Genomic DNA, 27,672 nt, shown 5'->3' on the forward strand with positions numbered 1-27,672 from the left:
CAACTATTTGAAGTAATGATTACACACAAACTGGGTAAACTGGTTTTACCCACAATTCCTTGCGGGCACATTGTTGTTATTTTGAATAATGACGTAGCCAGAAAAGGTGAGAGCAACTTTGTCTGTCTAGCTAATGTTTCAATTTATAGGAAGCTACTGTACACTTGCAATTACCACGATACATATCTGTTTTACAGTTATCAGCCAGTAAATCCAGCATTGCAGTTAGCGTTAGCTGTTAACAGCAGCAGCACAGCTGACAAAGAGCTCGGGACAGCAGTAGAATGTAAAAGGATAGCTACAGATGATGAGCACATATAAAGTGGCTTGTACTAACACTTCCTCGAACTAACCTACTGTACTAGTTATCTACCTTGCTAATGCTGCAATCACCTAACGTTACCTGTCAGTGTTGATGTACTTTCTAAGAAGTCATATATTCTGATCTAATGAGGCTGGTTTTGCTATCCTTTTCAGCTTGGTTTCTTAACCCAAACGAAGCCCCGGCTCCTTTCCTGAACTGTGACCAGAGACTTTGTTGGGGATTCATTAATAATCTCGTCCCCAGGCTCAAATTGCCGAAATTGCTGGTGGACGTTATTGGGATGTATAAATGCGCTAAATGTACAATAGGCATACTGGATTATTGTTGTCGAACCCCTAGTGTTCAACGTGCTTAGTGCATTCGATAAAAAAAAAATATACATCTTAATTGCTTTAAGTACAGAATGAATAATCTATTTTCGATAACTTTTAGGTTTATCTTGTTCTCATAGTAGATTGGGTCTTTCACTACTTCACTCTAAAATACTATTTTAAAAGAGAATCATAGTTCACGTTTTTAATAACATATTAAGGCTTGTATAATTTTATGGAGGAGGCAATCAAAGTGATACAGTTCTCATCATTTAGAAAGCCAATGCAAGAGTAGATTAACTCAAAGTGAATGACTTGTCCTTTAAATGAGCACACATCAACAATCACAAACAACTTTATTGACTCATCATGCCTTGCCACACTGCATTTGCTGACTTCACAGGTTTGGCTGCTGTTTCATCAGTTTGGTCAACTGATTCTGATTTCCTCATCAGAGACACACTGACTGACTGGCTGACTGTGCAGTACACTAGCACAACTGTAGAAGAACATTTATCTGGCACAGTTTTCTGTAGCCTAATTGAGACAATTTGTATCCTGAAAGGCTGGGTTTCATTTAAGGGAAGCAGAGTTTATTGAGTTTAACTAGCCTACATGTTTTTTATGACATCATGTGACATTGTATGAGAGGGCAACAAAAGTCATGGGACTGCAGACACAGCAGTATATTAGTATACTACCGGCATCCACTTCCTACTGTGTGAATTGCACCTCTCCTTTCCCTTCAGGACTGTGCAGAAGTAGACCAGACAGAGCAAAGATGTCTGTTGTTGGTGCTGTGTTCGTTGCGTTGAGCTTGGCACCCCTGCTAGTGCTTAGTGTTCCTCCCATTGGGACACAGCCTGAGCAGGTGCACATTTCCTATGCAGGTAGGTCTTTGATCTGTTTCCATTCATCTTTAATATAAAAATCTCTATATATGTCCAGGCTTTAACCTGGGGGGCGGTGTTTGAATGTGGTACGTAGTCACGCGAGCAACTGAGGCCCCTCATGATGAATTCAGATTTGTTTGTGTCCCCCACACAAAGTTGCTAATTCCTGGTCTAAAGGCTTGATTCTGTCGACATACTCGAGTCATGGTTCACTCTGATCAAATGATCAAGAGGGAGGAGAGTGAAGGGCAGTGCCTGTTGCGCACCGCACATCACCCACCTTGAATCTGAGCAGAAGCTATTTAACCATAAACTTAATTGTTTAAAACCTGGATGTTTTATGCCATTTTATGAAACATGTCTTACCTTGTTTCAAAGTAGCCTAGCCTAACCAAAATATGACCATAGAAATGTTGAGAAAATTATTTTATAAACACTTAATATGCCATTGAAACCAGCATTTTTCTCAAGTTCTGTTGGTTTTCAAATCAACTTTATGTTATTGTCCAGCAGCCAAAGGCATAATCCTAGTGATGTTAGTAACCCTGCCTGGTTGATGCATCTTTAGATCTCCCCTCTTTCTTCATTTTGTACTGATATTTTAATCTATGTCCGTGAAAGCGCTCGTGCGCGAGGTACACTTCTGAGAACAGTGTTTTCCCACTAACTGCATTTTGGAACATTCGCACGTAACTTAAAGCCATGTGCGCATTGTTGAGCTTATAATATGAAGAAATAAAACTTTATCAACATTTTAAGCTAATCTGATTGCATCAGATTACATTTAATTTATTTATTTTAGATTACATTTAATTCATTTAATGTATTTATTGCATTTAATCTAATCTGTTGCATCAGCCTCATTACTTAAACATAAATAAAACATGTCATCTGCTGTGGTTGTATGAATTTTGCATCTGTCGTCCCAGAACTGTCCCAGAGTCTGTTTTGAACTGCAGACATATCTTTGATCATCCCAGGGACAACGGGACACCCTTAATTTCGAGCCCTTGCGATAATAATTTTATTAAGTTATAAAAACTATTTGGTTGTAATTGTAATGTTACAATATTTTATAGGATACCAAGGGTGGCCAACCATCCCCCAGGAGAGCCTTAAAGGGGCAGTGTTGTATTTTGAGGTTTGAATACTCAAAGAAGCCAATAGGCAGAGTGTAGCCTTCATTTTTATCTGATTCTCTATGGTAAAAAAGATAGTAATTAATTTTATTTTCTAAAGTGGTTCCTTGCATCATACAATGATGTAAAAAGGGTGTTAGACTTTTTTTTTTGGGGGGGGGGGCAGGTGACTTGAGCTTTAGAACAAGTGGTAAAAAAATGTAATGTCAAGCCCTGTGAGCTATTGAACAATCAGCCATTTGAGCGAGTTTCTCCCAGCTTACGTAAGCGGTTCAGTAAGTATCCAGGGCAGTAACTCTCTCCAGGTGGGCAAGGTGAGCAGCCTGATCTGGCTGGATAACTATGGGGCTTTTCTCCCCAGGGTTCCCTGGCTCTATGGAGATCACCTGGACTACATTCAATGAGACGGAGGAGAGCACCGTAGAGTACGGCCTGTGGGGCGGACGGCTGTTTGAGCTGACAGCCAAGGGCAAAGCTACTCTGTTTGTGGATGGAGGATCAGAGGGGAGGAAGATGTACATCCACAGGGTCACTCTCACTGATCTGAGAACTGCCTCTGCTTATGGTAGGTTTCCATGTTAATAGAACTAGCATGATATATTTAGGCTATGTCTGTTGCCTGTCACATTCGGTCTATGTTCTGTCATCATCATAGTATTTATAGGGGAGTGATTTCTTCCCTGCAGTGTACCACTGTGGCAGTGAGGCTGGCTGGAGTGATGTGTTCTCCTTTACTGCTCTGAATGAGAGCACTAGCTGGAGTCCCAAGTTTGCCATCTATGGGGACATGGGCAATGAGAACCCTCAGTCTCTGGCCAGACTGCAAAAGGAGACCCAGGTCGGGATGTATGATGTCATCCTACACGTTGGTAAGTGGTTAAACTCCCAACTGATTGTCTTAAGTGAATAACCTTATCAATATTGACAATTGTTGATCCTAACTACATAATAACTTGAATCACAGTGGTTTAACATTGTGTTTTACTTTGGGTGTAACATGGAGTGCACTTTGGAGAGGTGATGCATGACCAATATGTGGTTTTGTGTTTTCTAGGGGACTTTGCATATGACATGCATGAGGTAAAATATCTACATATTTTTGTTTCCTGCACATACACACGTTACAACGTCCATCACTGGTCAGCTGGTAGAATGATACACATACCATTTATCTTAAGGACTTTTTCATGAGATTTTCATGAAGTTAAACTATGGGCATAAGGGGGCACACTAAAAGTTTATGGTACCCTCAGGGTAAGATATGAAAGTGGATAATGTCAGCATGAGGCTAGACCTCTTAAGCCCATCTGGGTGCCTGGCTAGATCCATGATGACAGATGAGATAGAGCTACTCTAACCCTGCTCAGTCGTATCCCTAGCGTCCCATTACTATTCATCAGCAGATCATGCCTGGGCCATGGTTAAGACACGCTGCTGTAATGAGCTGCATAGCTGTGAAATGCCTTAATCCTGTGCTGAAAGACTGGAATTAGGGGCATAACACTGAAGTAACCCATGAAGTACAACAGCAGGGCTCTATTCAGCCGAGACAACTAGCTAATGTAGACAGAGGCCATGTTTCCCCAAACCTAACTGGCCAGTCTCACAATGCCCTTCATAAATACTATGACATCTATTAATCACCAATGGCATACATCAGCTGCTGCCGTTTCCCTATAATTAAATAACAATGTTGGTTATGTTGTTCCTTTCATACTTTTCTCAAATATGGAGAAAAATGCTGGACATTATGAGCAGACAACCATAAAAATTAATCGCCGCAATTCATGCTGAGTTTGAGCTGGAATGTCTAACTCTGTTTTGCGGCTTCCTTGATATTATAAATAGAAATTCTTTCTGAAAGCTCATTAAGGGCAATGGCAACTCAAAACCAGAAGATTACCATGCCATCCACCACAGTGTGTTCATAAGCTCAATTGCCACCATTAGAATAGTTGTGAAATCAATGGTTCTAGTTTCATTGGGGTTTTGTTTGGTATGCAAATGGCACATTCCTGAAGCTGTCTGGAAAATTGATTTACAGTACTTTGGCTTTAGATCGTTTAATGTGCTTTTTACTTTTATCCTGTCAGCCTTCTTATATCAGGTTTAATTACCACTGAAACTGTGTGTTATGCTGTGGTAAATGACTAAATCTAATTGTTTCAGGACAATGGTAGGATTGGAGACGAGTTCATGCGTCAGATCCAGTCCATAGCTGCCTACGTGCCCTATATGACCTGTCCTGGGAACCACGAGGCTGAATAGTGAGTAGGACCTTATCATGACCCCCTTTACTTATTTACTCCTCTCTCTCCCTCTCTCTCTCTTGCTCTCTGCTTGTCTGTCATGAGTAGAACCTTATGACCCCGTTTAATTATTTACTTCTCTCTGTTTCTCTCTCTCGTTCACAGCCACGCACATGCACACACACATGCACCAGTCATTTAGTTAAACTGATGATTAAAACTGACAGTGTTATGAACAGTTTCTAATCTTCATTAACAGTGAGTCAACATGATAGCAGTCGGCTTATTTTCTGCTCACCATTAGCCAATGTTTTCTGCTCCTGGTACATATTTTGGTGCATTCTGTACAGGTCACATCTAATCAATGCTATTATTAAAGGGTTTGGGAAAAATACTCGCTACATGCTGTATTTCTTATTGGTGAGACAGACTGCCAGACCTCCCCAGACTTGATATCCATAATGTGCTACTGTACTGTACTGTGAGGCAAGGGTAGAAGCTTCGAAAAACAACTTTTTGGTCAGAGTGGAGCAACCACAGCTTTTCCACTATAGAAAACACTTTGGTCAGAGTGGAGCAACCACAGCATTTCCACTATAGAAAACACTTTGGTCAACTCCGCTGTGCCATTGGAACAGATGGGAACTATTTCAGCTTCTAAGGTCTGGAGGTGTTTCAAGAACCACCGATAACTAAACAAGTAAACTTTGTCCAAAATAAACACTGACTGAGACATCAGTTTCCTATCTTGCATCCAGGTCAACAGAAACTACTGACAGAAACTCACTGAAATGTTGTTTTTGTTTATTTACTACACAATGACTCTCAGACAAAGTCTACTGGTCTGTAATGTTGTTTCTGTGCAGTTCAGAAAAAACAGGCTACTGTATATTATTGACCAAGTTTAGTTTAAATACTCCACTCTCATCATGCTCAGTACAACCCTGTCCTTGATGGACAACCTTGATGCCCCCTGGTTATAGGGGTGAATACCAGAGCTTTAGTCCTGGGGATCTTGGTCTAGGCTATCAGCTCAGTGAGGGCTGCATAAAAAGGGCAGGGATTTACAGGTTCAGCCATTTAGTGTCATATCCTGTAACGTGTGTGCATGTCTGTTTCAAATACAATTGTAGTTGTCACGTGCTTTTTTATTTTTTATTTTAATTTTATTTTTACTGTTGTTGATGTGTGCAGAGGGTCCCTGGTTCGCGCCCGTGTCGGGGCGAGGGGACGGTTTAAAGTTATACTGCTATTTATTTTTATTTTTGGGGGGGTGGGGGGGGGGGGGGGGGGGGGGGGGTGGATCAGCTTAATATTGCGGAAAGAATGTTGCTTCCAATGTAATTGTCTGCATCATTTCCAACCCCCCATATTTTTTGGGGCAAATATATATATCCATTCACGTATGCATACATATACACATATATACATACACATACCTACATAGACATACATACTTTTTTTAAAGAGTATACCTTTATTATTATTCCCCGCAAACGCTACCACCGATCCCCCAATTGGAGTAAACTGATGAACATTTCTGTTTTTACCTTCTATTTATACATCTTATACACATTTTACAGACACAGTCTACTTTATAATAGTTCTCTCTTGTTTGTTCTTAGTCCTTCCTCTATTTCTGTTGTCCATCCAGTTTGATTTCCACTTGTAACTGTGCTATTTCACAATAGCTCCGCACCTATACACATTTCACAGATCCCGTATGCCCTACATTGTTTATCTTGTTATTAGTCCCACCCTTCAGCTCCACTCAACCTTTCCCATCTATCTTCCAACATCATCCATTTCGTATTTTTATTTGCCATATATTTTTCAACTGTGCTGTGATGCTTCACAAAAGATTTGAATCTTCCTATTCTCATAGCTTCCACGGATTGTAAATTAAAAATAAACATTTTTGCTAAAATAATTATTATATTATTGATTGATTGACTATGGCTTTTCAGATCCCCCAGTATTGCTATCTGTAGCGTTAGTTCTACGCAAATGTTGCAATTCTTCAACCATTCCTGGACCTGTGACCAAAAACGAGCTACATGCGGACAATACCAGAATAAATGGTCTAATGACTCTGCCTCCTCACAGCAGAATCTACAGAGCTGGGAAGATTGTATCCCCCATATATATAACATTCTATTAGTTGCAAGAATTTTGTACAAAAATTTAAATTGAAAAATTAGAAGTTTTGAATCCGGCGTTGTTTTGCGTATCAATTCATAAACCATGTGCCATGGAATGGGTACATCGAAAATCTCTTCCCAACTATTTTGCAATTTATATGGCACAGCTGTAAGTTTTTTGGTCCTTAAATGAAATTGGTATATGTTGTTATTTATCACACTTTTCTTTAACCATTTATGTTCTTTAATATAAGGCCGACATACAAGTTCCTTACTTTTATCCCCTTCCACCTGCCTCTTCCATTTTTGTGGTAATGCTGCAATTAATTGGTTGTAATTTTGGGTAGAGCAGACATTTCCATATGTCTGTGTTAGCTGCATGTGTGACATTACTCCACCAGTCCTATTTATGATATCATTCACAAAAATTATACCTTTTTTAAACATTTCTTCGATAAATACAGTTTTTTTTATCAATTACTATATTTGAATTTAACCACAAGATTTGTTGTAATATTTGTTCCGTCCTTTCAGGTGGATTAAACTGAAATTGCAACCAATTGCAACCAATCTACTGGTCTGTAATGTTGTTTCTGTGCAGTTCAGAAAAAACAGGCTACTGTATATTATTGACCAAGTTTAGTTTAAATACTCCACTCTCATCATGCTCAGTACAACCCTGTCCTTGATGGACAACCTTGATGCCCCCTGGTTATAGGGGTGAATACCAGAGCTTTAGTCCTGGGGATCTTGGTCTAGGCTATCAGCTCAGTGAGGGCTGCATAAAAAGGGCAGGGATTTACAGGCTCAGCCATTTATTGTCATATCCTGTAACGTGTGTGCATGTCTGTTTCAAATACAATTGTAGTTGTCACGTGCTTCGTAAACACCAGGTGTAGACTAACAGTGAAATGCTTACTCACAGGTCCTTTTCCGACAATGCAGAGATAAAGATAATACAGTACCAGTCAAAAGTTTGGACACACCTACTCATTACAGGGTTTTTCTTCATTGTAGAATAATAGTGAAGACATCAAAACTATGAAATAACACATGGAATCATGTAGTAACCAAAAGTGTTAAACAAATATAAATATATTTCATATTTGAAATTCTTCAAAGTAGCCACCCTTTGCCTTGATGAGAGCTTTGCACACTCTTGGCATTCTCTCAACCACCTTCATGAGGTAGTCACCTGGAATGCATTTCAATTAACAGGTGTGCCTTGTTAAATAGTGGAATTTCTTTCCTTAAAGAGTTTGAGTCAATCAGTTGTGTTGTGACAAGATAGGGGTGGTATACAGAATATAGCCCTATTTGGTAAAATGCCAAGTTCATATTAGTGCAAGAACAGCTAAAATAAACAAAGATAAATGACTGTCCATCATTACTTGAAGACATGAAGGTCAGTCAATTTGGAAAATTGAAAGGTTCTTCAGGTGCAGTCGCAAAAACCATCAAGCGCTATGATAAAACTGTCTCTCATGAGGACCGCCACAGGAAAGGAAGACCCAGAGTTACCTCTGCTGCAGAGGATAAGTTCATTAGAGTTACCAGTGCAAATAAATGCTTCACAGAGTTCATGTAACAGACACATCTCAATATCAATTGTTCAGAAGAGACTGCGTGAATCAGGCCTTTATGGTCGAATTGCTGCAAAGAAACCACTACTAAAGGACACCAATAATAAGAAGAGACTTGCTTAGGCCAAGAAGCACGAGCAATGGACATTAGACCGCTGGATATCTGTCCGTTGGTCTGATGAGTTCAAATTTGAGATTTTTGGTTCCAACCGCTGTGTTTTTGTGAGACGCAGAGTAGGTGAACGGATGATCTCCGCATGTGTGGTTCAAACCGTGAAGCATGGAGGAGGAGGTGTGATGGTATGGGGGTGCTTTTCTGGTGACACTGTAGTTTATTTAGAATTCTAGGCACACTTAACCAGCATGGCTACCACAGCATTCTGCAGCCATATGCCATCCCATCTGGTTTGCGCTTAGTGGGACTATCATTTGTTTTTCAACAGGACAATGGCCCAACACACCTCCAGGCTTTGTAAGGGCTATTTGGCCAAGAATAAGAGTGATGGAGTGCTGCATCAGATGACCTGGCCTCCACAATCACCTGACCTCAACCCAATTGAGATGGTTTGGGATAAGTTGGACCGCAGAGTGAAGGAAAAGCAGCCAACAAGTGCTCAGCATATATGGGAACTCCTTCAAGACTGTTGGAAAAGCATTACAGGTGAAGCTGGTTGAGAGAATGCCAAGACTGTGCGAAGCTGTCATCAAGGCAAAGGGTGGCTACTTTGAAGAACTGCTAACAGTAGCCTGTTTTTCTTGGCCTTGTCACCAGACATCAGAACCTGATATCAAAAAGCACTACCCTCCAACCTTGGATAGCAGAGCCTAAAGCCTACTGTCCCCCTCAATCAGATAACACTGTTTTGTTCAGTGGTGCTTGTCAGAACCAATCAAATGATTTATTACTTAAATATTGAAAGTGCGTGGGCTACGGAGAGAAACAAAATGGTGCAGTTTCAGGCCATATTGCGGAAAGTGATGCGGGCGCTAGCGATGGGGGTGTTTGCTAGTGGGTTTGGACAGTGTGTGATGTAGATGATGTTCGTATGATGGTGTCGTTTGTATGTGTATGTTTTCTATTGTTTAGATAAAAAGTATAAAATATTTTAGAACCAAGATTTTCAGCAGTTGCCTCTACTTTTTTATTTATATTTTCTTACCCCTGTAAAAGCAGGGGTGAAAGTAGATGTAATATATTCCCTGTACGGGATCTACTAAGTACGTGCACACATTTTTTTTTACATTACATATAGAATCTCTGTGGGCCTAGTAGTAAACATTTGTCATTTAACTTAACAAAAATGTATTACCTTTTTAATGTGGCATAAACACAACCATTCAGTGTGTTTTCATCTGATTGTCAAATAATCAAAGGCTCATGTAGGATACCTGCGCACGTTCTCACACTCACAAATTCATTCCAGCTATTTGCACCTGCCATTTGATGAATGTAAAGCAAATTTCAGTGATTATCATTATGCCTACATTTTTGGACTGAATTGATGAGTCTACTGCTGTCTGCGTGCGTCAATCTCGGCCATTCATCTCTGCCTTGGAAAAATGTCAGTGTTCTCCTGGAACCACACAGCATTGTAGGGTTTACTGTATACCACCCGTTTTCAAGGGATTTCACTCATTTTTCATGCAGCTGACATCAAGATAAATAATGTTTTAAAAGCCTACAGTTTTCTTTACATTTTAGTTATTGTAATAGGCCCATATTTTATCGGTACACCGTACCCCCAATATTTATTTTGCCAGGACTCGGTACGGGAACGTACTGGTTTACTTTCACCCCTGATAAAAGCAAGTGAGCCGGGCTGACCACGAGTCCTCAGCATTCCAGCTGCATGAGGCCAGCATGTCCACATGAGATGCTAAGGCGCCAGTCAAGAGCGCCTTTGTTCCCCCGCACAATCTATAGTTCAATGGCCCATCTGAGGCAATAGGAAGTGACTGTTGCCATTTCAAACAATGAGCCATGACGTGAATTGATTTTCAGACAGCAATTGTTCCTTTAAGGTTTCAAAAAGCCAGGATTAGGTTGACATCTTGTAGCTCAGACTCATCAGTGAAATGAAAAGGCTGATCTGATTTGTTAGTATGTGTGGTTTCTAAACAGTTTACTTGCAGGGGAAAGTCCTGTTGATTAGGATTATGAATCAGTCCATCCACATTGCATTTGACAAGGTTTAAGCTGGAACATTTCCCTTCAAATTTGTATCTTGATATTATTTTAGGGGAAAATAAATCACACAAGGGAAACAGCCTTTCTAGTTAAAAACTATGACTGATTGTATTTGTCACATGCGCCGAATACAACAGGTGTAGGTAGACCTTACAGTGAAGTGCTTACTTACATGCCCTTAACCAACAATGCAGTTAAGAAAATCCCTAAAAAAGTAAGACATAAGAATAACAAATAATTAAAGAGCAGCAGTAAATAACAATAGCGTGGCTATATACAGGGGGTACCAGTACAGAGTCAATGTGCGCGGGGGCACCGGTGTCGAGGTAATTGAGGTAATTATGTACATGTAGGTAGAGCTATTAAAGTGACTGCATAGATAATAACAGAGTAGCAGCAGCGTTGAAGAGGGTGGGGGCAATGCGGGGACACAATGTAAATTAATGACACAAATAAGCATTTTCAATTGAGCTGATCAAATTTTCCACTGTGTAGAGGAGAAAAAAATAAACACTTCTGAGCGACTGTTTTAGGAAGTTGTAATAATTCCCCTTTGGACATGCACATATATCATTCAGTATACCAAAACAAGTCCATATATTACTGGACCAAATAGAAGTGCTTTTATTACCCCTGTTCTATTTCCATTGTCCAGGGTCTCCTAAAATGTATATTGTTTTATGTATGAGGTAAGAGGTGTCCGCCCATAAGGAGACCTTGCGTCTCGTGTCCATCCAACAAACAGTCAGCTGCTTCCCTGCCTAGCCACCACAAGATGGGGGAATTAACCCATGACTGTGCTCCAGACTAAGTGGCTTTGACTCAGACGTGCTGCTGCTCACAGCGTCTCCCAGTTCTGCATTCTGCTGGACATACTGTGGCTTCCTTTCGCAACTACCCAGAATTTTTTGTGATTAAGTATGTTACAGCATTAAAAGGATTATGTCAGAATCTCTGTTGCAAATGGTGGACTGGTCAATTGTAACAGAGCGTTCAGTTATTGAGTTATTATCGTAGCTTTGAATTTGACCATGTAATCTTGACCCCAAGGTCAATTTATCCCATTAACTAGAGATTCTCTATGATCCTGATCTTTCCTTTTAATCTCTGACCAGAACTGTCTCTGGTTACCTAACTTTGCACTAGCCCTGTCATCTGACCTCCAGCAACCATACTCACTCAGGTGGGTCGCTCTGTCCCTGTCTGCCTCTTACATAAGCCAGGAGAGCTATCAGACTCCCCCATCACTTCACCACATACCTTACTGGGTCGTTCCACCAATTCGGTGCCTTTTGAGAAGTATAAGTTGATTTAAAAAAAAACGTTGGATTTCACCTAATTTTAACATCCTGTCATAAAGAACATATATTCAACTTAATAAAAAACATGTTTTCCCATCTCAAGAGGTTAAATAAAAAAAGGACTATAGTAAGTGCCTATTAAGTGACAAATAAAGTAACATGGTTGACCGTAACAGGGTTGACGACTTCATCTTAAATCAGCCATAAATCCCCATGTGTGCAACCGGGATGGGCATTTTAATGCAAGTTACACCCAAAAATGTTTTATTGTTAAAACATTTCTAGTCTGTCTATGGGTAACAGGGTTAATGTGTTATGCTTGACCCACTCAGTTTTCCACCACAAAACACCAGTAAATTGCCAAAAAAGTAATATGCTTTTACACTATGATTTGACTACATGTTCAATGTTTATTTTTATTCAAACGAGAGTTCAGTTCACGTGACAGGGTTGACCTTAAAATGAGGGACAGATGTAAATGAATCACTAATCACAAGATATAAATAATCATCTTCAGAAATGACTTAGTCAAAGCAACAAAGTAGCAAGGGCTTTACAATGATGAAAATAGGGAGAAATGCTGGGGTTAAGTGGGTTAAAATCTTCCTAGAAGTTACAGTGTTGACAGAGGGAAATAAAAAACACTTTTGCAAGTCTTTATTCATAAAAGAAAAATCTAATTTATTTTATTCCCCATGCAGTCTATATTAAAGGGCACTTTATTTAATATACTTTAACAGGCTTTTAAAATGAAATATTGTTGCACAATTTCTACTTAAAATATCAAAGGGATGCAAAAGACAATAAGTTTGTGGAATGACCCTACTGCTTTCACTGGAAGGAAGATTGGCTCCCAGTTTTATTGGTGAAATTAAAATCTGTAAACCCCTGAAGACAGCTAGCTCTTGGCTTGGCCTGCCGTCGTTAGTGACCGTCTTCCTAGAAAGGCTTTTCCTTTTTGCATGCCGCTTGTTAACACAGGTTTGGCCAATTGAAATATTTAGGAAATGGCACGTGTTTGGGTGGGTGGATAGCACGCCTGCGACTGGTGCTCTCCAAGGCACAAGTCTCGGTTTGGGTCTCATTAGGGGAACCGGTTCGGTCTGTGTGTGTCCCAATTTGGTGGTTCTGGCACTATAATATTGATAAATGACCAGCGGTAGAGGTGGTGGCGTTGTAGGAAATACCGTCTGGTCGTATCCTATCCTGTCTGTAGCAGTGGACTAGTGTTTTTAAATGGCTGTATTCTATGCAGGTTTAAAGCAGATGCTTTACTTCTGTAGTCAAAGTTGGCTAGATAGGTCATCTCCATGAGGAATGTGACTCAAGCTATTGTGAGTATGGGATTGGTGGGTGGGAGAGGTAACGACCACGATTGGCTAGCATCTACAAAAAATGTCAGTGTCATTGTGTAATGAATCTTTCTGTAGTATGTATTCTGAATAGCTGTCTAAGATTAGCCTTGTTTATGTCACAAAGTGCGAATGACAGGTTCTAAGATCTGGGTTGAGCAGGTGGTGTGAAAGACCAGACAATAGGGTTGTTTGATTCCAGTTTAACTTTGTCAATGCATGGCTTTACAAAAATACACTTTAGGTTTCCAATATACATCAAGTTCAATTTATTTCAGTTCAGATTCAAGTCATTTAGCCAAATAAATTATCCACTTTTTGTTCAAACCAATGCAAAGTAATAATTTCAGTCAATTACACAAACCTAATAAACAGAAAGTGACCCAGTCCCAAGGCAGGTGTCCAGGTTTCTTCAAGTTCCTGTGGGCGGCTGCCTGGAAGCAAAATAAGAGTTTTTTAAAGGGAAAATAATCAACCAATGCCAATGCCAGCTTGGTGAAAATTAAAACCAATTTGTCACACCTGTGACATTTACGAGTACTGACAAGGGAACCACATGATGATAGAACTAATGTTTCTGGCACTAAATATCTCACCTGAGGTATTTAAGGCACCTAGATGGAACACTACAGTCCATGCATCTCATTAGCCGAACCCGTTCTGTTTTCACAGCAACTTCTCCAACTACAGGAACCGCTTCAGCATGCCAGGACAGACTGAGGGTTTATGGTACAGGTAAGGGAGCATCTACCACACACACATTTACCCTCTACTGTATAGAAGTGGTCATTGATGAAAGTAAACTCACCCCCAAATGATTTGGCCGAAGAGAGGGGAGCTCTAACTAGCATCCCCTATGGAACACTTTGGTTCAGTCTGAGTGAAAGGGCTGACTGCACAAAGGAGCCATACATCCGATCTGTGGCAGGCTCATAACACACAGGCCATTCTCTGAGGCAGTAAGATAAAACCTCCTAGACCACAGACCTGCCCCTCACTCCCCTGACTCAGGCTAAAGAAGGGATGAGGCCCCTTCTTTCCAGCACCTGCACAGCACGCAGGACTGGGGTGATGCCTGAGGAGACCGACATGGACATGAGGGACACAAATGTTGCTAAGGATCCGCAAAGACTATGGCTACGCCGACCCGCAAGCCACTGCGGCCCCCCTTGATGAGCTCAGATTCTTTGTCCCCCACTCCGATTAAAGTTGCCCATCCCTGCACTAAATCTTGTCCAATTTAGCAGTGAGCTAGCCACATACAGAATGGCTCTCTCCTGGTCCCCCACTCTGCCAGCTAACGTGCAATCATAGGGCTCTCACGGTCACTACCCACATCCCTTCCATTGGAAAACAAGATAGCTAGTAATGTTTGAGAGATTGTACCGTAAAATAGCACTGATGACACAGCACTATTTTCTTTGTTTGTGCAATGTATCAAAAGGTAATATGCATGTCATGTAGCCTATTACATAATGCAAGTTAGTTAAATTTGCATCTTTCACATGCTCCTTTGCAAATGTTCCTTTGGGGAAAGTCTTTCACTATAGACTAAGTATGTGTCTGTATCAGTAGTTTGTTTACTTTGGATGGTCAAGGCTTTTAATCGTTTGTATGCTCTGTCCACAGCTGGAATGTAGGATCAGCCCATATCATTTCTCTCTCCACTGAGATTTACTTCTTTCTTGATTATGGTGTGGACCTCATCTTCAAGCAGTACGAGTGGCTTAAAAATGACCTTGAGGTAAGGTACTTCATTTACAGTGCCAGTATTAGTGAAGCCATTTGTCGCATCTCTGGACAACTGAACCTGGCAGTGACAGTAATGCCCTTTTTAGTAGTATTTCTTGAGTAATAAACTTTGGTGTCCTAAACAGTACAAACACACACATGTGCGCCCACACACACGTGCATGTGCACACACACAGCGATGGGACTCATTCTCTTGTCTGATCCTTTCTCAGGAGGCCAACAAGCCAGAGAACCGAGCAGAGCGCCCCTGGATCATCACTATGGGACACAGACCCATGTACTGCTCTAACAACGACAAAGACGACTGCACCCAGTTTGAGAGCTATGTATGGACGGCACAAAACACCTCACTGATTAGAGAGAGAGGGGGGTCAATTACATGGATGGATGATTATACCCTCTGTATTAGTTGTGAAATTGAATGGTATTCTTGGATGTAAGAATTAATTGACAATTTGCTTTCAGCAAGTGAACTTCCACAGCAACTAGTGTTAATATGTACAGGGGTTTTAGAGTCTCTGACCAAATCTGAGCAACTGGCCAAACATCCTCTGTACTGATCATAAGTGAAGTTTTACAAGCAGAAGTAACTCCCTGCTCCCCCTCAGTGCAACTATTTACTCATTACATGTTGATTGCCGTTATTTTCTGACCAAGTAGGCTCTATCACTCTGTTAATACGCTTTATAACACTTGGCCCTGATTTACTTGACATAGCATTGATAGATGTGTGAAGAACAGCTAGGCTGTGTCCCATAGAACTATTCTATGTTAAATACAAGCATTTACAGGATTTGTTTTCTGCTCTGTTGCTGGAGACATTAATTGCCGTGTCTGACTAAAACTGTCAACGTCTGAGGCATCTGGCTAGTCCATATTAGCCCTGAAGCACAGTTTCCATTCAGACCTGTTGCATTCAGCACTTGGCATGGGTAAGGAGTGACAGCCTGGCATGGACATGAGGGTGATATCCGATGACGTTTCTGATCCTAATCCCAGCATGCTCTGTGTCTCTGCTCTGTTTCAGGTCCGCCTCGGACGGAATGACACAAAACCGCCAGCGCCAGGTCTGGAGGATCTATTGTATCTATACGGTATGGTCTCCATTTTACACAACAGAACTGTGCTCTAATAGTTGTTACCGTCACAAATCTGTCCTCTCAGACAGACTAACGTCCCCGCACTCGGCTTGAACAGAGTAATCCAAAAACGTTTCCTTTATTACAACAGCAGAGCATTATCCAAATGTTTTTCAATGTTACATTTCTCTCGCTTGTTGGTTGTGTTTCTTGAGTGGAACTCTTATACTTAGTGCTCTTTGAATAGCAAACATGAGTAAATAGGTAAAACATGTGAGGTATATTCTATGGGGTTCATTAATTAAAATGGTCATAATGCACCTTTTCATGGCTATATTGTATAATACAATGAAAAGGCCTGAGGATCCCGCAGTTGCTCCTAGTCCTTTGTGTTGCTGTCCATAGTCTTTGTAGATAGGCTTGGGTGGTATCCAGATTTTCATACTATTTCTGTACCATGCTGAAGTATACGGTATTACCGAATGTGCACACAAGGGGTGCTATTTAAAAATATATACATTACCAGTCAAAAGTTTGGACACCTGAGGGTTTTTCTTTATTTCTCCTATTTTCTACATTGTAGAATAATAGTGAAGACATCAAAACTATGAAATAACACATATGGAATCATGTAGTAACCAAAAACGTGTTAAACAAATCAAAATGTATTTGAGATTCTTGAAAGTAGCCACCCTTTGCCTTGATGACAGCTTCCCACACTCTTGGTATTCTCTCAACTAGCTTCATGAGGGAGTCACCTGGAATGCATTTAAATGAACAGGTGTGCCTTGTTAAAAGTTCATTTGTGGAATTTCTTTGAGCCAATCAGTTGTATTGTGACAAGGTAGGGTTGGTATACAGAAGATAGCCCTATTTGGTAAAAGACCAAGAACAGCTCAAATAAGCAAAGAGAAATGACAGTCCATCATTACTTTAAAACATGGTCAGTCAATCCGGACAATTTCAAGAACTTTGAAAGTTTCTTCAAGTGCAGTCGCAAAAACCATCAATCTATGATAAAACTGGCTCTCATGACGACCGCCACAGGAGAGGAAGACCCAGAGTTACCTCTGCTGCAGAGATAAGTTCATTAGTTAGCTGCACCTCAACTTGCAGCCCAAATAAATGCTTCACAGAGTTCAAGTAAGAAACATCTCGACATCAACTGTTCAGTGACTCAAGCCTTCATGTTTGAATTGCTGCAAAGAAACCACTACTAAAGGACACCAATAAGAAGAGACTTGCTTGGGCAAAGAAACACAAGCAATTGAGATTAGACTGGTGGAAATCTGTCCTTTGGAGGTGTATTGGTGTGGGGGTGCTTTGCTGGTGACATTGTTTGTGATTTTAAATAGCATTCAAGGCACACTTAACCAGCATGACTAGCACAGCGATACGCCATCCCATCTGGTTTGCGCTTAATGGGACTCTCATTTGTTTTTAAACCAGACAATGACCCAACACGCCTCCAGGTTGTGTAATGGCTATTTGTCCAAGGAGAGATGGAGTGTGCATCAGATGACCTGGCCTCCACAATCACCCAACCTCAACCCAATTTAGATGGTTTGGGATGAGTTGGACCGCAGAGTGAAGGAAAAGCAGCCATCAAGTGCTCACCTTCAAGACTGTTGGAAAAGCATTCCAGATGAAGCTGGTTGAGAGAATGCCAGGAGTGTGCAAAGCTGTCATCAGGGCAAAGGGTGGCTACTTTGAAGAATCTCAAATAGAAAATATATTTTGATTTAACACTTTAGTTACTACATGATTCCATATGTGTTATTTCATAGTAGAACAATAGTAAAGTCATCAAAACTATGTAGAAAATAGTAAAACTAAAGAAACCCTTGAATGAGTAGGTGTATCCAAACATTTGACTGGTACTGTGTGTGTATTATTGGATAAGTATTCAACCCTGTGAGTCAATGCATGTTAGAATCACCGTTGGCAGTGATTGCTGCTGTGAGTCTTTCTGGGCAAGTATCTAAGAGTTTTCCATACCTGGATTGTTCAACATGTGCTTTTTTTTTGCTTCATGCTCTGTCAAATTGGTTGTTGAAAAAATGGCGCCGGAAGAAATGGCAGCAGTTTTACGGGCGCCCAACCAATTGTGCTATTATGTGTTTTTTTTCTCTCATTATTTGTAACTTATTTTGTACATAATGTTTCTGCCACCATATTTTACGGCAAAAAAGAGCTTCTGGATATCAGGACAGCGATCACTCACCTCGGATTAGACAAAGATTTTTTCTTCAACAAGCAGGACGTACAGAACATGCTCCGAACACCCGACAAGGCCAACATCTCAGTTATTGGCAACAGGAAGAGACGCAGGTACAGAGGACACAGAGCGGGGTGCCTCGTAAGCATCCGCAGAAGGCGAGTGGGAAAGCTGCCGTTACCGTCAATATTACTCGCCAACGTACAATCATTGGAGAGTAAATTAGACGAGCTACGATCACAAATATCCTACCAGCGGGATATCAAAAACTGTAACATCTTATGTTTCACAGAATCGTGGCTGAATGATGACAGGCTATTCAGCTAGCAGGATATACGCTGCACCGGCTAGATAGAACAGCACACTCCGGTAAGATGAGGGGGGGGGGGGTCTTTGCATATTTGTAAACAACAGCTGGATCACGAAATCTAAGGAAGTCTCAAGATTTTGCTCGCCTGAAGTAGAGTATATTGTGATAAATTGCAGGCCACACTACTTGCCAAGAGTTTTCAGCTATACTTTTCGTGGCTGTTTATTTACCACCGCAGACGGATGCTGGCACTAAGTCCGCACTCATTCAGCTGTTTTAAGAAAATAAGCAAACAGGAAACCACTCACCCAGAGGCGGTGCTCCTAGTGGCCTGAGACATTAATGCAGTGAAACTTAAATCAGTTCTACCTAATTTCTATCAGCATGTTAAATATGCAACCAGAGGGTAAAAAATTATAGATCACCTGTACTCCACACACAGAGACGCGTACAAAGCTCTCCCTCGCCATCCATTTGGTAAATCTGACCACAATTCTATCCTCCTGATTCCTGCTTACAAGCTAAAATTATAGCAGGAAGCACCAGTGACTCTATAAAAAAAGTGGTCAGATGAAGCAGATGCTAAACCACACAGACTGGAACATGTTCCGGGATTCTTCCGATGGTATTGAGGAGTACACCACATCAGTCACTGGCTTTATCAATAAGCGCATTGAGAACGTCGTCCCCACAGTGACTGTACGCACATACTCCAACCAGAAGCAATGGATTACAGGCAACATTCGCACTGAGCTAAAGGGTAGAGCTGCCGCTTTCAAGATGCGGGACTCTAACCCAGAAGCTTATAAGAAATCCCACTATGCCCTCCAATGAACCATCAAACAGGCAAAGCGTCAATAGAGGACTAAGAATGAATCGTACTACACCGGCTCTGACGCTCGTCTTATGTGGCAGGGCTTGCAAACCATTACAGATGACAAAGGGAAGCACAGCCGTGAGCTGCCCAGTGACACGAGCCTACCAGACGAGCTAAATAACTTCTGTGCTAGCATCAGCTGTTATGGACGACTGTGTGATCACACTCTCCGTAGCCGATGTGAGTAGACCTTTAAACAGGCTAACATTCACAAGGCTGCGGGGCCAGACGGATTACCAGGGTGTGTGCTCCGGGCATGTGCTGACCAACTGGCAGGTGTCTTCACTGACATTTTCAACATGTCCCTTATTGAGTCTGTAATACCAACATGTTTCAAGCAGACCACCATAGTCCCTGTGCCCAAGAACACTAAGGAAACCTACCTAAATGGCTACAGACCCGTGGCACTCACGTCCATAGCCATGAAGTGCTTTGAAAGGCTGGTAATGGCTCACATCTACACCATTATCCCAGAAACCCTAGACCCATTCCAATTTGCATACCTCCCCAACAGATCCACAGATGATGCAATCTCTATTGCACTCCACATTGCCCTTTCCCACCTGGACAAAAGGAACACTTACGTGAGAATGCTATTCATTGACTACAGCTCAGCGTTCAACACCATAGTACCCTCAAAGCTCATCACTAAGCTAAGGATCCTGGGACTGAACACCTGTCTCTGCAACTGGATCCTGGACTTCCTGACGGGCAGCACCAGGTGGTGAGGGTAGGTAGCAAGACATCTGCCACTCTGATCCTCAACACTGGAGCCCCTCAGGGGTGCATGCTCTGTCCCCTCCTATAATCCCTGTTCACCCACGATTGCATGGCCAGGCACGACTCCAACACCATCATTAATTTTGCAGACGACACAACAGTGGTAGGCCTGATCAACGACAACGACGAGACAGCCTATAGGAAGGAGGTCAGAGACCTGGCCAGGTGGTGCCAGAATAACAACCTATCCCCCAACGTAAACAAGACTAAGGAGATGATTGTGGACTACAGGAAAAGGAGGATCGAGCACGGCCCCATTATCATCGACGGGGCTGTAGTGGAGCAAGTTGCGAGCTTCAAGTTCCTCGGTGTCCACATCACCAACAAACTAGAATGGTCCAAACACACCAAGACGGTCGTGAAGAGGGCACGTCAAAGCCTATTCCCCGTCAGGAAACTAAAAAGATTTGGCATGGGTTCTCAGATCCTCAAAGGGTTCTACAGCTGCACCATTGAGAGTATCCTGACTGGTTGTATCACTGCCTGGTATGGCAACTGCTCGGCCTCCGACAGCAAGGCACTACAGAATGTAGTGTGTACGGCCCAGTACATCACTGGGTCTAAGCTGCCTGCCGTCCAGGACCTCTACACCAGGCGGTGTCGGAGGAAGGTCCTGAAAGTTGTCTAAGACCGCAGCCACCCCAGTCATAGACTATTCTCTATACTTCCACACGGCAAGCAGTACTGGAGCGCCAAGTCTAGGACCAAAAGGTTTCTCAACAGCTTCTACCCCCAAGCCATAAGACTCCTGAACAGGTAATCAAACGGCTACCCGGACTATTTGCATTCCCCCCCCCCCCCCCCCCCCAACCCTATTTTACGCTGCTGCTACTCTCTGTTTATCATATATGCATGGTCACTTTAACTGTACATTCATGTACATACTACCTCAATTAGCCCAACTAACCGGTGCCCCTGCACATTGGCTAACCGGACTATCTGCATTGTGTCCTGCCACCCACCACCCGCCAACCCCTCTTTTACGCTACTGCTACTCTTTGTTTATCATATTTGCGTAGTCACTTTAACCATGCCTACATGTACATACTACCTCAATCAGCCCGACTAACTGGGACCTGTATATAGCCTGGCTACTGTTATAGCCTCGCTACTGTATATAGCCTCGCTACTGTTATTTTTCACTGTCTTCTTTACTGTTGTTTTTATTTCTTTACTTATCTATTGTTCACCTAATACCTTTTTTTAACTTAAAAATTGCTTTGTTGGTTAGAGCCTGTAAGTAAGCATTTCACTGTAAGGTCTACCTACACCTGTTGTATTCGGCACAGGTGACAAATACACTTTGATTTGATTTGTTGGTCATTGCTAGACAACCATTTTCAGGTGTTGCTATAGATTTTTCAAGCTGATTTAAGTCAACTGTAACTCAGGAATCTTCACTGTCTTGGTAAGCAACTCCAGTTTAGATTTGGCCTTGTTTTAGGTTATTTTCCTGCTGAAAGGTGAATTCATCTCCCCGTGTCTGGTGGAAACCTGGTTCAGTCTACTTTTCTTGTAGGATTTTTGCCTGTCCTTAGCTCTTTTCAGTAAACCTTTTTTTTAACCTGGAACAACTCCCCAGTCCTTAACAATTACAAGCATACCCATAACATGATGCAGCCACCACTATGCTTGAACATATAGAGTGGTACTCGGTAATGTATTGGATTTGCCCCAAACATAACAGTTTGTATTCAGGACAAAAATGGAATTGCTTTGCCACATTTTCTTTAGTGCCTTGTTGTGACCAGGATGCATGTTTTAATAAAATCATTGATTCTATATAGGTTTCCTTTCACTCTGTCAATTATGTTAGTTTTGTGGAGTAACTACAATGTTGATCCATCCTCAGTTTTCTCCTATCACAGCCATTAAAATCTAACTGTTTTAAAGTCACCCTTGACCTCAAGGTGAAATCCCTAAGTGGTTTCCTTCCTCTCCGGCAAATTAATTAGGGAGGACTCCTGTATCTTTGTCGTGACTGGGTGTATTGATGCACCATCCAAAGTATAATTAATTGCTTCACCACGCTCAAAAGTATATTCAATGTCTGTTTTTAAAATGTTTACCCTTCTACCAGGTTTCCTTTTTTGCGAGGCATTGGAAAACCTCAATGGTCTTTGTGGCTCAATCTGTGTTTGAAATGTACTGCTTGACTGAGTGACCTTACAGATAATTATATGTATGGGGTACAGAGATGAGAGTCATGTTATTGCACACTCTATGCAACTTACTGTATGTTACTTAAGTACATTTTTAATCCTGAATGGATTTAGGCTTGCCATAAAATAAGAAAGAGGTTGAATTATTATTGACTCAAGGCTTTTCATTTGACATTTGTGGACCTTTCTAAAAGCGTAATTATACTTTGACATTATACAGACTGTGCACCTGTAATTTGATGAGTGGAAAGAGGCATTGGTTACAAAACACCTTAACATAATTCCATTGACATAATGGGATATTGTAATTATTATTTTTTTAATCAGGATGTAACAACAAAATGTGGAATGTCAAGGCTGTGGTATTTGTATTTTCTTCAGTATTGAAAATCATGCTATATGTATATTGCCCAGGCTTATAGTAGGTAAGTACTGTATCAAAATTGTCATATCAACTAATGCGACATCTTCTTCCAGGAGTGGACCTGGAGCTGTGGGCCCATGAACACACATATGAGAGGTTGTGGCCTGTCTATGGCTACAAGGTCAGTTCCCATGTGAATAATCACTACATCACACACTCTCCATGTCATCAGTGTTTTGTCAGACTGAAGAGCCTTTATTAATGTTCCTCTTCCAGGTCTTCAATGGGAGCATCGAACAGCCTTATGTAAACCCCAAAGCCCCAGTACATATCATCACAGGCTCTGCTGTAAGTAGACCACTGCTTTGACCTCTCCTTTTTCAGTCAATGGGTGGTGTGCTGTGGTGTATAAATGCAGTCAACAAAGCAGGACACTCTTGGTCATCCAACCACACATGAGTTGGTTATCCCCATATCAAAGTGGTGTCAGGACCGCACCAGAGCCTCAGTCCTGTTCCAAATGTCAGATGCCTGAGAATGAGCTTTAGGGAGGCATGTGGCTCTCCACAAACAACATGAACCTTTGACTGAAAACAGGACACTATAGACTATCAAAGGACTGTGAAGAAGCATACAGTGCTTAGTGAAAGTCTACACAGCCTTGCAGTTTTAATATTTTGCTACCTAAAATTGATTTTTTGATTTTTTTCACTGATCTACACAACCTCCACATTTTCCAAGTAAAATACTTTTTCTCAAATAACAAGTCTTAATTGCAAAGGTCTTCACACCCCTTGCTGAGGTACATCTAAATAAGTTTAAGAGAAAATATTTTCATACAAAATCATATTTGTTGAATGAGGTCTATCTGTTTGCAAAAGTAGTGGTTCTCATGATTTTAGTTCTTGTGTCTAAGTTCCCTTGGTTAGTGAATGTCTAACAATTCAACAGCAAAGCCACCAATGAGCTTAAGAACATGTCTGGGAAACATTTTTAAACAGGAATAGATCAGGGGAGGATAAGAAATGATTCCAATAACTTTTTGGCCTAAATTTAAAACCTTCAGGTTTGGGTTAATAGGATCGGACCCTTTTTTTCAGTTTTCACCTAAAATGACATACCCAAATCTAACTGCCTGTAGCTCAGGATCTGAAGCAAGGATATACATATTCTTGATACCATTTGAAAATAAATACTTTGAAGTTTGAAATTAATGTAGGAGAATATAACACACTAGATCTGGTAAAAGATAATACAAAGAGAAACAAAACAAGCGTTTTTCTTGTACCATCTTTGAAATGCAAGAGAGGCCATAATGTATTATTCCAGCCCAGGTGCCATTTAGATGTTCTTTAGGGGGAAGAACATGTTATGTAATCTCTTATTTTTGTTTCACTTCAAGTCAGCAAAATCTGAATTGTGCAAGGGGTGTTTAGACTTTCACTTGGCACTGTAGGATGGCTTGTAGATATCTGGTCTTTTCAGGGCTGCCGTGAGAATCATGATCCGTTCGTCCCTAATCCGAGGGACTGGAGTGCCTTCCGCAGTACAGATTATGGATTTACCCGCATGCAGGTGCACAACACCACCCACCTGTACCTGGAGCAGGTCTCCGATGACCAGGTGAGCAGAGAGGGAAGTCCTCAGTTCTATATCTATGAAGTGGATGATCTTCTCCAATCTCTTACTGATATGTAATACACTTCATGGGGAAAAAAACAAGTCATTGCACTGTTCATTCAGTTTTGTTGGCTCAGTGATAAAGGAGAATGCCTCTTTGTCGTTCAGTATGGTAAGGTGATCGACAGCGTCTGGGTGGTGAAGGAAAAACACGGTTTCTCAGCCTGGTTCTGAAGACCCCAAGAACCCCAGCCAATCAAATCAACATCTCTTCTCAGGAAATGCACTTTGAAACCTAATCATGGTGAACTGCACTGTTGACTGCTATCAAACCAATCATAGGAAAATTATTATTTTCCAAATAATGGAAATCTTTGCAAACAGGCCCATCCGTGGAGGACCATTAGGAATTAGACACACGTTTCAGATTGGGAGGAAAAGCGAATCTTCAGATTTCAAACTGTCTGCTCATATTTATGCTGTCTACTGTTGGTTATTCAAGAATCAAGATGAAATCAGTGAATTAGCTGAGCACAGTGGGAGAGGCCCAAACTGAGGTGACAGTTATTTTATACAGTAGATCACAATCATAACTCTGTACATCTTAGTTTCATTCAAATGGACACATTGTGGTTAGTTTCCCCTGAAAAATGGTTGTAAGGGGCTTACATTTTATAACAGTCTACTCATATTGCTACCTAGATTTGTATGTACTGTATCTGTTAAATGTTTAACATAAAAAATGTATATTGTTAGTGAGAAAGGAACAAACAAACTGTTGTTTAAAGCACCAATAGAAAAATACTATGATTCAATCGTCTTATTTTACTGTCTTGTTATTAAGAATGGTACTGTAAAACAAGGCATCGGACTTTTAACTATATCAATAAATCCTGTCTTTCCAAGTGTATTTGAGTTTCTCCAGAAGCAGCAGGCACCCGGCAGGCCATCTCAAACAAACAATGGGCTCCTTTAACTCAACCTGCCCTGAGTCCTCACAGGCACACTAAGGGATAGTACCACCAGGCCATATCCTATCTGCTGCACCAGGCACGTTTTCCACTGGCCAAGACCTGGAAATATGTTTAAAAGATCAAGTCTCTCATCATTCCATCAAGATGACTGATCCTTACTTGGCGAGTCTAAAACGCTGCAGCCTCAGTTGACTTGTCCAACACAACAACAGTCAGGAGCTGCATGCTGACTGGTATGGTTACTGGCAGCCCACCAGCCCAACTCAATGTGTGTTTGAGCTAACAGACTCCAGCTGTTAAAATGCAGTACATGACAAAATAGGTACTGTACCGTAACCCGTACATAACCATTCTGCCAAGTGAATAAATAAAAATAAAGTCCCTGTAAATTGAAAAGGTTTTACAACTCGTCACCTGGACCAACAGCCAAATGTTAAAAAAAGGAAGCAATTAACATCACAGTATGGGGCTTTAAAGGTAGCTACACAGGAAGTTGAAGTTACACATTGCACACATGCAGTGGCTACACGTAGGAGGTTGTTAATTTACTGAGCCCAACAGTAGCTCAGAGTTCGAGGTCGCCTGAGGCCTGGGTCATCGAACAGTACGTGCCCATTTCCTAGCCTAGTGCGCATGCCTCCTGTTAATTGCCAGTTTTACTACCTTACATTATCTGTCTTTGGTTGCAACACTCACTACCGAGTTCCATACTGCCTCTGGAAGCACTGTTTGTCGGGAGCTTCATGAAATGGGCTGATAGGGCCGAGCAGCACACAATCCTAAGATCGCCAAGCGTTGGCTGGAGTGGTGTGAAACTCGCCGCCATTGGACTCTGGAGCAGTCGAAACGTGTTCTCTGGATTGATGAATCACTCTTCACTATCTGGCAGTTCAATGAACGAATCTGGATTTGGTGGATGCCAGGAGAATGCCTCCTGTCCCAATGCATAAAGTTTGGTGGAGGAGGAATAATGGTCTGGGAATATTTTTCATGGTTCGGGCTAGGCCCCTTAGTTCCAGAGAAGGGAAATCTTAACGTTACAGCATACAATGACATTCTAGATGATTCTGTGCTTCCAACTTTGTGCCAAAAGTTTGGGGAAGGCCCTTTCCTGTTTCAACATGACAATGCCCCCTTGCACAAGGCAAAGTTCATACAGAAATGGTTTGTCAAGATCGCTGTGGAAGAATTTGACTGGCCTGCACAGAACCCCGACCTCAACCCCATCGAACACCTTTGGGACGAATTGGAACACTGACTGCGAGCCAGGCCTAATCGCCCAACGTCAGTGCCTGACCTCACTAATGCTCGTGGCTGAATGGAAGCAAGTCCCCGCTGCAATGTGGAACGCCTTCCCAGAAGAGTGGAGGCTGTTATAACAATAGGGGGTAAAAACTCCATATTAATGAATGTTTGACGAGCAGGTGTCCACATACTTTTGGTCATGTAGCGTATTTCAGTCATAGTAGGTACATTTTACCTCAATAAAGTAGCTATTAGCTATAAGTCAGTGCTAGTAAGTAAAGAAAAGAAGAAGTGTGCATGTTAGTTTACCATAGGCAAGGACGTTAAAAAAATATATTGGGGGGGTGCTGTGGGATTATTTAAGATACTCTGAAGATAAAAGGCCACTATGCCACTGTGTTCCTGTCCTTTGACCCTTTATCCAGTATATTGCGGAGACACTGTTGTGTGTGCTGAGGTGCACAAGGTACAATTTGTCGGGTGGAGGGAGACTGGTTGACTTGCTGTAAATGTATATCTTGAGACATTGTGTTTGTTTACTATGATTGATGACCACCATTTATAATCCTAGAAAGCTCTGATGTTTTCCCTCTCAATCATCTAACTGTAATGTATATTACATGAGAGGACAATACATAGATCTCATTTCAGCAGAGGGGGCTGCTTTGTATGCATAAAGTTCATGCTGTTAATGAGTGTATCACATGGTATTCACGTTTGTCTGTTGTTGACTTCATGTGTTTTTGTGAAAAATGTATCCCTTTCTAGGAAAAGAAAAAAATAAAATAAAAAGAGAAAATAATAGGTCA

The 27,672-nt window shown here is 41.4% G+C and overlaps 1 protein-coding gene across 2 annotated transcripts; it reads left to right on the forward strand.

Annotated features, from left to right (window-relative positions):
- acp7 (acid phosphatase 7, tartrate resistant (putative)) lies at nucleotides 1-27,672 on the forward strand. Of its 2 annotated transcripts, XM_055863087.1 has the most exons (15): nucleotides 36-106; nucleotides 478-624; nucleotides 1,386-1,526; nucleotides 3,030-3,233; nucleotides 3,355-3,537; nucleotides 3,723-3,748; nucleotides 4,838-4,935; nucleotides 14,155-14,217; nucleotides 15,112-15,226; nucleotides 15,447-15,560; nucleotides 16,262-16,328; nucleotides 23,138-23,205; nucleotides 23,301-23,372; nucleotides 24,510-24,647; nucleotides 24,813-25,549. In XM_055863087.1, the coding sequence occupies exons 3-15, from the start codon at nucleotides 1,418-1,420 to the stop codon at nucleotides 24,876-24,878; spliced, it is 1,323 nt and encodes a 440-aa protein (XP_055719062.1). In that variant the 5' UTR covers nucleotides 36-106; nucleotides 478-624; nucleotides 1,386-1,417; the 3' UTR covers nucleotides 24,879-25,549. The 2 variants fall into 2 exon arrangements, with proteins under 2 accessions (XP_055719060.1, XP_055719062.1); XM_055863085.1 differs by lacking the exon at nucleotides 478-624 and having other exon boundaries at nucleotides 1-106; nucleotides 24,813-27,672.

This window comes from Salvelinus fontinalis, chromosome 15 (genome assembly GCF_029448725.1).
Source record: "Salvelinus fontinalis isolate EN_2023a chromosome 15, ASM2944872v1, whole genome shotgun sequence".
Classification (NCBI taxonomy): Eukaryota; Metazoa; Chordata; class Actinopteri; order Salmoniformes; family Salmonidae; genus Salvelinus; species Salvelinus fontinalis.